Genomic DNA, 12559 nt, shown 5'->3' on the forward strand with positions numbered 1-12559 from the left:
TAAGGGTTTTGATGATCCTAAGTGTTTGGGGGATGAAGCTTTGAAGTTTAGAAGGTTTAGAGTTGGAGAGCAAGAGGAGAAAAGTCAAGTTTTCGGGGAAAAGGGCTGGAGCGTCGCGCCAGCCAGCGCGCCCCAAGAGGGACTCTGAGGTCCAGCCCTTGGGGCGCCGCCCCTACCAGAGCCCCAACCAGACCTCTCTGAAGTTTGAGGTATGGCGCTCCGCGCCTCTCAGAGCGCCAAGTCTTCCCATTCTTTCCCCACTTTCTCATACACGTTCCTAGGTATTGTACCTATGTTTCCAAGTTGTTTCCAACACCCCAAGGTACGTTTAAACGTCAAGAACTCGTCCATAACACGTGATCAAACACCTTGAATTCATGATTCCAATTCAAGGAGAGTAAGTTTCCAAGTCAAGGGAAGTTAAGAGTTGAGTCTAGAAGTTCAAGAAGGGAGTCAAAGCAAGTCTTTAAAGCTTTCCAAGAGTCTTTGTTGAATGTTTCAACTTCATTTTAAGGCTCAAGTTTCAAGTTAAGTCAAGTTTCAAGTTGAGTAAAGAGTTTAAAGTTGAGTTCATTTCTCAAAAGTATTAGGGAACTATGTATTCCCAAAGAAGTTTCCAAATGTTTTTTTTACATTTGAGTAAGAAAGGAACTATGATTCCAAAAGAGCCTTTGGGCTAGTTTTCAAGAAAAAGGAACATTGTTTCCAAGTGAGCCTTCGGGCAAAGTTTTGAGTAATTATCTCAAATGAAGAAAGATGTGTTTAAAACACTTATGAGCTAACTATTTTTGGGAGTAGTCTTGAGCACCGAATTGGGGACACGAGTTCATATAAACTCAACTCTCCATAAGAACCATGCGCCAACATGGGAGTTAACGGGTCATACTTTTTAGATGAATCCGTAAGATTAAGCTAGTGGATCCACTAAGTAAAGTAGCTTCCTATATCACAGCAAGGTATAGGATGGTCCTTGGGCAACGTGAGGTAAAACGTTGTACCACCACTAGGGCTCGTGGTGGTGGTTGTCGGTTAAAGAATCTCCCACTAAAGTTATATTACTTTTATATAAGTAAAGTTGAGCTGTTATTGTTTTATCTTTAACAAGCTAAGTTGTTTACACTGTTTTACAAGCTTTATATATTGCATGTGTCGTATTGCTTTATATATTGAGTTTAGTTATTCAAGAGTTAAACAGAGCCAAGGTAAGAGTTCCTTTGTACTCCTTTCAAGCTTAAGTTGTGGTTTAGCTTTCCAACTCGCATACTCGTACATTCAATGTACTTAGGCCAGTTTGCCTGCATCTTATGATGATGCAGACACAGGTACCCAGGGCCAGCATCCGGTTCGCCGTTGATCCAGTTAAGTACTTCAGAGTCAGGGGTGAGCCTCTTTGCATTACGGAGGACTCGGTTATTTTGTTCTCTCACGTTTTGTTTTATTAGGATGTCGTGGGGTCTGTCCCAACATCCATCTCAGTATTTTAGAGGCTTTATAGACAACCAGTCAGTTGGTTTGGAGTCTCTCATCTATGTATATATGTAAATATTCTATTTTGAGACTCGAGTTGCCTTTAGGGCCAGATTTTATTTCAGTCAGGTTGTTTTAAAACCTTGCATTGCATTGAATTTCCGCTGAGTTAAGAAAGCCAGGCCAAGGGTTCACTTGGGGCCAACAATGGTCTTCGAGTGCCAGCCACGTCCAGGGTATAGGCTCGGGGCGTGACAGATAATTGCTCAAAGCTTAGCTTAAAGTCTTTCTTGAAATCGATGTTCCCTTTCTTGCTCAAATGTGAAAACATTTATAGACTTCTTTGGGAATACTTAGTTCCCTAATAACTTTGAGAAATGCACTTGACTCTATACTCTTGGCTTAACTTGAAACTCTATACTCTTGGCTTCACTTGAAACTATATACTCTTGGCTTAACTTGAAACTCTATATTCTTGGCTTAACTTGAAACTCTATACTCTAGGCTTAACTTGAAACTCTATATTCTTGGCTTAACTTGAAACTCTATACTCTAGGCTTAACTTGAAACTCTATACTCTAAACCTTCTAAACTTCAAAGTTTCCAGCCCCAAACACTTAATATCATAAAACCCCTCAACATACACTAAATTCAACTGGAAATCACAACCGGAAACATGCACCAAACCAACAAGAAACTTCAACAACACAACCACAACTTCAACAAACACAACCAATCTTTTCTCGGAATTAAAACGAGTTTGGCGTGTGGGGGAAAGAACCAACCCAACACTATGATCTCACATACCTTAATAGGGATCACCCCCGACGAAAACCACGACGATCTTGACGAATCCTTGCTTCTTCTTCTCTTTCTCCTCTTCTTTCTCTCTTCTCTCAAAAGCCCTAACTCTCACTTTAAAAAGGAAAAACTGATTTAAAATCAGTATAAAACCTTAATATAACCAAAAGAAATGGTTAGGGAAAAGACCAAAATACCCTTACAAATTCGGACTAAACTGCCCTGTGCCAACATCCCAACTTCCAAAAGGGCATGGGCATAACTCACTCATACGAACTCGGAATCGCGCAAACTCGACGGCGTTGGAAAGATCATTCCAAAAATAACTGGAAATACACCTAAATCATCCTGAGCTAGGAGTTACGACTCTTTGAAGTTGATCAAAAACTCACTTTTTCCCATACTTAGCTAAATTTCCAGATTCTTGAATTCTTTCCAAAAATGACTATTTCCAATTCTAAGCTTTTTCATAGTTATTTCAAAATACCGGATGTTACAATATCTTCCCCTTGGGAACATTCGTCCTCGAATGAGATCACTTTTACTAGGCTAAGGTGCAACATCAAGCTCAACACCCAACAAGCAACAATGCCAACAACAACAACAACATGGCCACCATAATTTAAAGAGCACTAAGAAGGAAATTAGTACCTTGATCTGCATTTCCTCCGGATTCAAAGAGATGTGGGTATCTCTTCTTCAACATGGAGATATGAAATATCGGATGAACCGCTGCTAGTTCCTGTGGTAGCTCCAACTCATAAGCAACACTGCCAATCATCTTGGCTATGCGGTAAAATCCAATCAACCGGGGACTAAGCTTCCCTTGCTTACCAATCCTCATAACCCACTTTGATACCTCAAAACACCATCTCCCCCTTGTTCAAAAGCCATCACTACTTATGAACATTTTACCTGAATTCCAGCAAGATAGGGTCTGGGTCTTTCTCACCTTTTACTTCTGACACAAATGATGGGTCAGACCCATACATCATCACTATTCCTCCTTCTGTGGAATCTCTAAGTCTAACTCCCGGACGTGCCAGTCTGTGCATATCTCCTGCTAACTCTCTCTTTCCTTCTTCAATATGGGCGGTGCTACCCACAGATAGCCTGCTTAAGGAATCGGTAACAACATTAACCTTACCAGGGTGATAAAGAAAACTCATGTCAACATTAACCTTTCCAATTTGGTTTCACTTGATCTTTCTAATGGTTATGGATTACAAATTGATGAGAGAACATTTGAAACAATGTTTCACAACTTCACAAATCTGGAGCTACTTTTTCTCTCTTTTGTCAACATCTCATCTCCGATACCTGTCAATATTTCTTCCTCCGTAAGGTACATGGATCTTGAATATACTAATCTGCTAGGTGTTCTCACAGAGAGCCTTTTCCTTCTGCCCAACTTGGAAACACTCTATTTGAGTGGGAATGATCTTCTCAAAGGAGTTTTTCCAAAGGTCCACCCGAGCAACATCTCTGGTGAGCTGCCTCATTCAATTGGCAACTTGAAATCCTTGAATATCTTGAAGCTCTATGGATGTCAATTCTCTGGTTCCATTATATTCCCGATTCCATTGGAAATCTAACCCAAATTACTGAGTTGGCTTTATCTGTTAATCATTTCACTGGCCATATTCCTTCCACAATCTCTAAATTGAAGCATCTCACACGTTTGGATCTTTCTGACAACTCCTTTTCAGGTGAAATTCCAGACGTTTTCTCTAACCTCCAACAACTACTATATTTAGATCTTTCTAATAACAGCGTCATCGGTCCATTTCCTTCTTCAATTTTAAGTTTGACACAACTTGATACCTTAGACTTGTCGAGGAATTCCCTATCTGGCCCACTGCCTAGCAACACAAGTATGCTTCAAAAGCTAACTGAACTGGATTTGTCTTACAACTCACTGAATGGTACCACACCATCTTGGGTGTTTAGCCCACCTTTGCTATATTCAGTGTCGCTCCAACACAACTGATTAAGAGGACTAGCCGATGAAGTGATCAAACAAACCCAACATTAAAAGAACTGCATTTAAGCAATAATCAACTCATTGGTTCTTTTCCTCAACCACTTGTGAATTTCCCAAACCTTTGGACCCTTGGAATTTCATCTTGTGAACTGAAGGATTTTCCACACTTCTTGAGAAATATAAAGACACTTCGATACTTGGATATTTCTAATAATACGATTTGTGGTCAAATCCCTAACTGGTTTAGCGGCATGAGGTGGGACTCATTGTGGTTCCTAAACCTTTCTCATAGTTCATTAACAGGCCACCTACCACAATTTCATTATTATAGTCTAGAGTATCTTGATCTGAAATTTAACTCCCTTCAGGGTCCACTACCTTCATCCATTTGTAACCTGAGGAAACTTACCTTATTAGATTTATCACGCAACCAATTCAGTAACTCGATTCCAAGTTGCTTGGGAAGCATTGCTAATCTAACGGTGTTGGACTTAAGAAAGAACAATTTCACAAGGAGTCTTCCTCCATTATGTGCACACAACACTTCATTGAGTACCATTGTCGTAAATGGTAATCGATTTGAAGGACCTGTCTCTGTGTCGTTGCTCAACTGCCATAATTTAGAAGTCCTTGATGTGGGGAACAACACTATAAATGACATGGCTAGGAACTCTTCAAGTGCTACAGGTCCTTATATTAAAATCAAACAAGTTCCATGGACCTATAAGTACGTGTCAGACCAAGTTTTGCTTTCCCAAGTTGCGAATATTCGATCTTTCCTGTAATAAATTTAGTGGCTCACTTTCTGCAAAAGGGATCAAGTACATGGAACCATCTCTAGCGTTGGAGTTATCTGGTAGGTCGTATGAGGATTCAGTGAGTTTGGTAATCAAAGGGCAGGATATTGAGCTACAAAGAATCAACAAGATTATGACAACCATAGATCTCTCAAGTAACCATTTTGAAGGTGTCATTCCGAAAACACTAAAGGATCTCAGCTCACTTTGGCTACTCAATTTATCCCATAACAATCTCATAGGTGCTATTCCAATGGAATTGGGGCAATTGAATACGCTTGAAGCTTTAGATCTCTCCTGGAATCGGCTCACTGGAAAGATTCCACAGGAATTGACAAGAATGAACTTTTTGGCCTTATTAAACCTCTCTCAAAATCATCTCGTCGGACCAATTCCTCAAGGTCCACAATTCAACACATTTGGAAATTATTCATATGGTGGCAACCTTGATTTATGTGGTCTTCCTTTAACAAAGAAATGTGGAATGAGTGATTCATCACATGTTCCTCAACCAGAAGATGAAGGCGAGTCATATTTTTTTAGTGGATTTATGTGGGAATCAATAGTCATAGGCTACAGTTGTGCTCTAGTTGTTGGAACTTTCATGTGGAATCTCATAACTATATGTCCTATTACATTATAGTTATTATACAAAGTGGAAAAGTTCAAGGGATAATAAGGCCATCTCAAAAGTCGGGTGTGTAACTGAAAATCTAAATCAACTGGGTATACTTAGGGCTGTTCAAAATCGAACCATAATCGATAAGCCAATCACAAAATTGGCTTATTGGTATTGGATTATCGGATTAACGGTGGTCAACGGATCAAAATTTTATAGTTAACGGTGCGGAGCAGATTACTCAATTTCCTTCTAGGGTAAACCATTAACCTTTTAAAAATTATCGTAGTTAGTATATTTATTAAGTAAATACTAATGCACTTGCACCCTCAAAATTTAGTTCACATGTGTCTCACTGTGATTTACAATTACTGAATTACCAGCTTAAGTAGGGCTAGAAAATTGTTTTGTTTGATGGGAGATCAATCTAATTGTGAGTGAAAGTGAAAGAAGGGAGCACGAAATGCTAGAGCCAATGCACCAACCGATAACCATCCATTAATTCCCAACCCGATACCGAGCCAACCGGTAGCTTATAGGTTGGCTAGCGGATTAATTTCTTTCTCGTGTTTGTAATTTTATCTTGTTTTATTTTTTCTTTCACTTAGACTCCGTATTTATTTATATATTAAGAAATTAATTAAATATATAATTATGAATTTGGTAATTAGAATGAGTTATGAGAGTTTAGTGATAAATTCAAAATTTATAGAAATCAAATTTTGGCTCCACTTCTGTAAGGTGAGGTAAAGATAGGACTTGGAGTTTATGAAATCCAGAAAAAACCGCACCTTAATAAGCTTTTGATAGATTATTTGAAATTTTAAATATTAATATATGATTTGAGCTGAAGTTACTAAACACTATTTGAACCCGAGCTATACCTCTTTCTCAGGGTAAGAAAAAAGATAATGAGATCCCTCCACAACTTCACCCTTGATCATAGATTTCGGATTTGAGTCATTTTCATCTAGTAATAGGATAAGGATAATCAACTAGGCAATTAAGCAACACTTTTTAGCATGGTGGGTACAACTGCCAACAACTAGGAACTTTTTTTATTTTTCTTAAATTCAATGTAATAACTTGTAAACTTAAGTTTCATAGATAAGCTATGGTAAAAAAAGTAAAAATAAAATCTCTTTTATTGAGTAAGGTATAATCTAGAGAAATTTTCATAGGCCTAAAAAATGGGCTGGCTCCTTTTAAACATGAGTTGGGCTTCTCTTTAATGGGCCTTATGCTGCGCGGGCCTGTATTAGTTGGAGCTCCGAAGCAGGAATAGAACACCGGGTTAAGGATTTGAAAAAAATTATCTTTCCAAATGACATTCAAGTCAGCTGATCTAATATATTTTACTCGCTTTCCTTAACTTCGTTCCTTTATATATATTGATCGTATAAAATTTATCACTTTATAATAGTTGACACGTTATTTGCCTTGATTTCAAATTTAATTTTATGAAGTGTCACTTATAGTTACTTTTAGACGACTTGATAGTGAAAAAAAATTTCTTTGAAACTTTGTTTCAAATTGTCTAGCATACAATTACCTGAGGAACAATGTAGGGGCGGATCTAGTGAAGCAACTACGAGTTCATCCGAACCAAGTAGCTTTGCGTAAGACTCTTTATATAATTTAAAAATGAATTACATATTTTTCAACCTTCCAAAATAAATGGTACTTGTATTGTTACCATGTTGTACCTAAGTGTAATGGTTACGCAAAATTTGTAAATTTGGAAAATTTCAGGGCCACAACATGCATAGGGTTCATGTATCACATCTCATGCATGAATTAACTACAGTTATCAAATTACTGATTTACTGGGTTGATTTTATGATCGATCATGGTCTCCTGACCTCTAATCGCCTACTCCAATTAACTGTCTAACTACATCGTTGAGTGCGGATAGACAATCCTAATTGGTGAGCATTTATATTTCATCATGTTTCGTAACCAAGCTAGGTGTTCGTCCGGACGTCACTCCTAAACACAAATCAACTCAATTTAATGGAAGATCAAGCTTTTGTATCCATTGGTTTATCTACCTTAGCGTCTCTCGATTTTAAGAGTAGACAAGAGATTTATCTCTATGATGGCCAGTCAAGAAATACTAAAACAAGAATACAAAAATAATTTAAGCGATAACCAATCATTAATTCAAAACAATTGATGTTCAACACTTACACATAGCTACAACCCCAAAACAAGGGCCTTTAACTACTAATGTCTAAGAAAAGAAAAAGAATAGAAGCCTAAAAAGTATTGACAACTTTATACTTATACCTATGATTCATCTCCCTGAATAATTATTTTTATGAATTATTTATAGAGGTAGAAAATCCTAAATAAAATAACTGAGTCCAAAACAAATCAAAAAACCAAAACCAAACGGAATATGACTTCCACGTCAACAATGGTCGTCCAACTGCCTCAATTCTCTTTGCTGCCTTCAGAATCAGCCACGTGGCAACTAATGCAGGTAAACTTCATTAATTTCCTTTCTTTGTACGTTTGAATGAATATATTATAATATTCAATTTATTTTATTAAGTTGTCTGCTTGATTTTCTTTTATAATTTTTCATCTTTAATTCATTTTAAGTCCAAACTTCTTCATCTTCACACCAATTTAATCCTATAAATAAAATACATTATTTAGCACAATTTATAAAATTCATGCCTAAAAATGACAGATATAAATAATAAATATGAAGCAAATAATGATTAAAATATTTTTTTTGACCTCACATCAATAAGATTCGTGGTCAAATTCGTAACTGATTTAGTGGCATGAGGTGGGGTTCCTAAACCTTTCGCATAATTCATTAACAGGCCACCTACCAAAATTTCATTACCATAATGTAGAGTATCTTGATCTTAAATTTAACTCCCTTCAGGATCCACCATATGTAACCTAATATATATTCCTTTAACAATCTCTAAATTGAAGCAACTCACACTTTTAGATATTTGGAGGAGAAATTCCTGCATTTGAAGTTCGATTTTTTTGTGTTTGCCGTAGCATTGGACTTAAAGGCCTATTCATCCTTGTAATGAAAATTGAACATGAATGAAAATAAAAACCAAATAAAAGAACAAAAATATGGAGTATATATTATTTCGTTAGGTCTTCTCCGTCCTCTAACAAACACTACAAAATACGAGTAATAAGTTGTTAGAAGTGAGTAGTACTCATCTATGGACCACAAGTTGCGTACCTTTTATGATTGTATAGATTCAACGTAAAAATTGCATAAAAATTTAATGCATTTGTACAACTTGGTTTCCTCTATTCCGAATGTACAATAATTGTTCTCACAATTGGTTCAATGACGCATTTTGAACTTTTATGATTGTATAGATTCCGTGGAAAAATTGTACTAAAATTTATTGCATTCATACAACTTGGTTTCGCTTGATTAAAGGGACCAATTTCACATCATCTTGCATAATACATACTGCAGAGATAGTCGATCTATGACCTCGAAATGAACAACAACATCTAAAGAAAATAAGGACATACTGAGTATTATTTTGTTAAGTCTTCTTCGTGCTCAAAAAAATCTCATGAAACACTACAAAATATGTGTAACACGTTGTTACAAGTGACTAGTACTCATTCATGAAGTACAGGTGACTTTGAGTCTTCCTGGAAATTGACTTATCACGTAGGACAACTTTTTTTGCAACCACAAATTATTACCTCATTTTATTTGTGTGGATGCGTTTCTTTTCTTTCGTTAATTTGTACCTCATAGTCCCATGCATAGACAAGTCAACAACGCTACTTTATGAAATATCGCTTAGTTAATTAATTGTTCACTTTATTTAATGAGGAGGTCATTGTAACAATTAAGAAATGGAATGGTGTTTAGTTAATTATACCATCATTCTTACGTGACTACTTATTTTATTAACTTATTTATATCTTGGCAATTATCATGAACCCGCATTATTATTTTTACGTTTATCTTTTTTATTCTTCTTTTTATTTTTATTCTTTCATTATTAGATACTCTAAAGTCTACCAAACGGTAAAACTTTTTGAATTATACAAAATATATTGTTGGGTGTTAATTAAAAGATCAATTTGTTTTTTGGTGTATTCTTTAAATAATTACAAGCACTACAACAAAAATAACTTTTAGCTTAAAAGTCGCTTAACTTTGAATTTTAACTCAAAAGTCACTTATTATGAATTCTTTTCTCAGAAAGTCACTCAACATTGAATTTTAATTCAAAAGTCACTCAATTATGAGTATTTTACTTACAAAGTCACTCAACTATGATTGTTTTACTTACAAAGTCACTTAACAGATTTAATTGTTTTTTTAATCAAAATTTGCTGGTATAATTTTCTTATATAAAATTAATATTTTTAAAAAAAAGTAATATTCATTAGATAATTTAATGATCATCAGAATTCCTTAAGCATTAAGAGGAATAAATTAATTTCCTCTCCCCCCCCCCCCCCCCCCCTCCCTTCTCAGTTGCTGCCTCTTCTTCCTCTTTTAGTTTTTTTAATTGGAATTCAAAAATAATAGTGGAATAATTTCATGCATCAGAATTCCTTAAGCAGAGGAGAAAGAATCCGACAATAATTTAGGAGAATTAGCGGTAAAATAAAATGGGTCAATATTATATTTTTAGCAGGTCATTCATTAAATGAATATTCTTTTATTTTTTAAAATATTGCTTTTAATAAAATTTTATACCAGCAAATTTAAATTAAAAAATTAAATGGAGTAACATCATGTCTTTATTGTTCATTTATTATTTTTTTTTCTCAGATGACTTGGTCATACAATAGTTTCTCTCTTTGAAATGTATTGTGGAAAACAGCAGAAGAGATGTTGATGGGAAGTTAGACAAGAATGACTTAAAATAGGAGTTCAAATTTCTATCTATCCATCTATACTAATGTTAAATTTCTGTTTTTTCTCTTTTTAATTTTTTGTTTGTTGTTTGTATATACTTGCTAGCAATATAATTGTATGTGTTATTTTCGAATCCGAAACCCTTGGTTCAATTTTACCTGGAACCATACATTTAGCATAACTATATGTCCTATTGCATTATAGTTATTATACAAAGTGGAAAAGTTCAAGGGATAATAACTGAAAATCTGACTCAACTTTAGGGGTATACTTAGGGCAGTTCAAAATGGAACCACAACCGATAAGCCAATTGCAAAATTTTATAGTTACGGTGCAGGGGCGGATTACTCAAGTCTTATATGCGACCTCTGCAGAAGTCAATAGGACAACGAAATACAAAGCTTTGCTTTCTACTATTGACATCGACATATTATGAGTTGCTTGAACCTTACATGGACACTCTATTTGAATTTACAACTGAGGGATCAGACAAAGATGAGAATGTTATCGCTCTTCAAGCAATTGAGCTTTGGAGTAAAGTCCCTAAACTAGATGGTCTGCAATGCTGCGAAAGGAATAGTACTTGCACCAGAAAAGTACATATCATTCTTGCCCATTATTGAAGGCTATGTGAACAACATTACACGCACTAGTGTAGTTAGCGCATACAGGACTACGTACTGATTTCTTCTTGATATCCATTTGGACCTGCCAACCAGTGGCCTTTGTACTTGTGGAAGTTTCAGTAGCTACATCTAGCTTATCACTGTCTTTTGTTGTGGGATTTCTTTACTCGAACCTTGAGGACAAGGTTCGTATTGAGGACGAGAGTGTAACATCTAGCACCTAGAAATGACTATAAAGAGTTTAAAATATGAAAACATTGATTTTTGGAAGGAATGAGGAAATCTGGGAATTTTGTCTAAAGTTAAGAAAGTGAGTTTTGGCCATTTTCAAACGGTTATAACTCCTATCTCAGGATGAGTTAGTAGCAGCTCTGAATATGGTTGGAAAGCCCTTGGAGATATCTTTCCAATGCCGCCAATTTTGCGCTATTTCGACATTATATGAGTGAGATATGCCTTTCGGAAGTTGGGCTATTGGATTGAGGAAAGTTCCAATCCGGATTTAAGAAAGGGCAAACTAGTCTTTTCTCTAATTAATTTCCTAATTCATTTTTAGGGGTTTATTTGGGGTAAAAACAGAACTTAATTCAATTTTGGAAAATTAGAATACGCTTAGGGCTTGGAGAAAAGAGAAAGGAAGAAAGAAAGGGAGAAAAGCCAAGATTTCGCCAAGAACGTCAAGCGTTTGGAGTGGAATTCGTCGGGGGTGATCCCTATTAGGTATGTGAGATCATTTAGTGATGGGTTAGTTCACCCACACACCAACTTGTTTCAATTCAGCGATTTTGGGTTGTTCACATGTTAAAAAGTGAAGTTATTGAAGGGCATCGTTAAGTTCTTGATTGGTTGTGTTGTTGAAGTTTCTTGTTGATTTGATTCGTGTTTCCGGTTGAATTTTCGAGTTAAATCTATTGTATGTTGAGGGTGCTATTGATCCTAAGAGTTTGGGGAAGGAACCATTGAAGTTTAGAGGGTTAGAGATGAAAAACGAGGAGAGAAATCGGGGATTTTCTGGGCAAAGGCTTGGGCGCCGCGCCTGCCAAAGCGCCACAAAAGTTCCTTTGAACTTTGGCCTCTGGCGTGTCGTGCCAGCCAGAGAGCCACAGGCAGCCCTCTGAAGTTTGAGGGCTGGCGCCCCGCGCCTCTCAGAGCGTCAGGGACGCCAGTTCTCCCTATTCGTTCCCCACCTTCTTGTACTTGTTCCTAAGTGATGTACCTAGGTTTCCTAGTCGATTCCAACACTCTAAAGTATATCTAAACATCATGAAATCATCCATAAACATGATATCATGAAATCATCCATAAATATGATATCATGAACCTTGAATCCATAATTCAATTCAAGGAAAGTTAAGTTCAAAGTCAAAGAAGTTAAGAGTCAAG

General features: G+C 36.2%; 2 protein-coding genes across 4 annotated transcripts in view; both read left to right on the forward strand.

Moving 5' to 3' along the window:
* LOC125811947 (synaptotagmin-5-like) overlaps nt 1-12559 on the forward strand; it is a 64718-nt gene that overhangs the window by 15875 nt on the left and 36284 nt on the right. The gene's annotated exons all lie outside the window — the stretch shown is intronic.
* On the forward strand, nt 4907-5692 carry LOC125811898 (receptor-like protein 9DC3). The gene has a single exon (XM_049491447.1). The coding sequence runs from the start codon at nt 4907-4909 to the stop codon at nt 5690-5692; it is 786 nt and encodes a 261-aa protein (XP_049347404.1).

Source organism: Solanum verrucosum, unplaced genomic scaffold, assembly GCF_900185275.1.
Source record: "Solanum verrucosum unplaced genomic scaffold, falcon-dt-bn FXZP01000238.1, whole genome shotgun sequence".
NCBI classification, from domain to species: domain Eukaryota; kingdom Viridiplantae; phylum Streptophyta; class Magnoliopsida; order Solanales; family Solanaceae; genus Solanum; species Solanum verrucosum.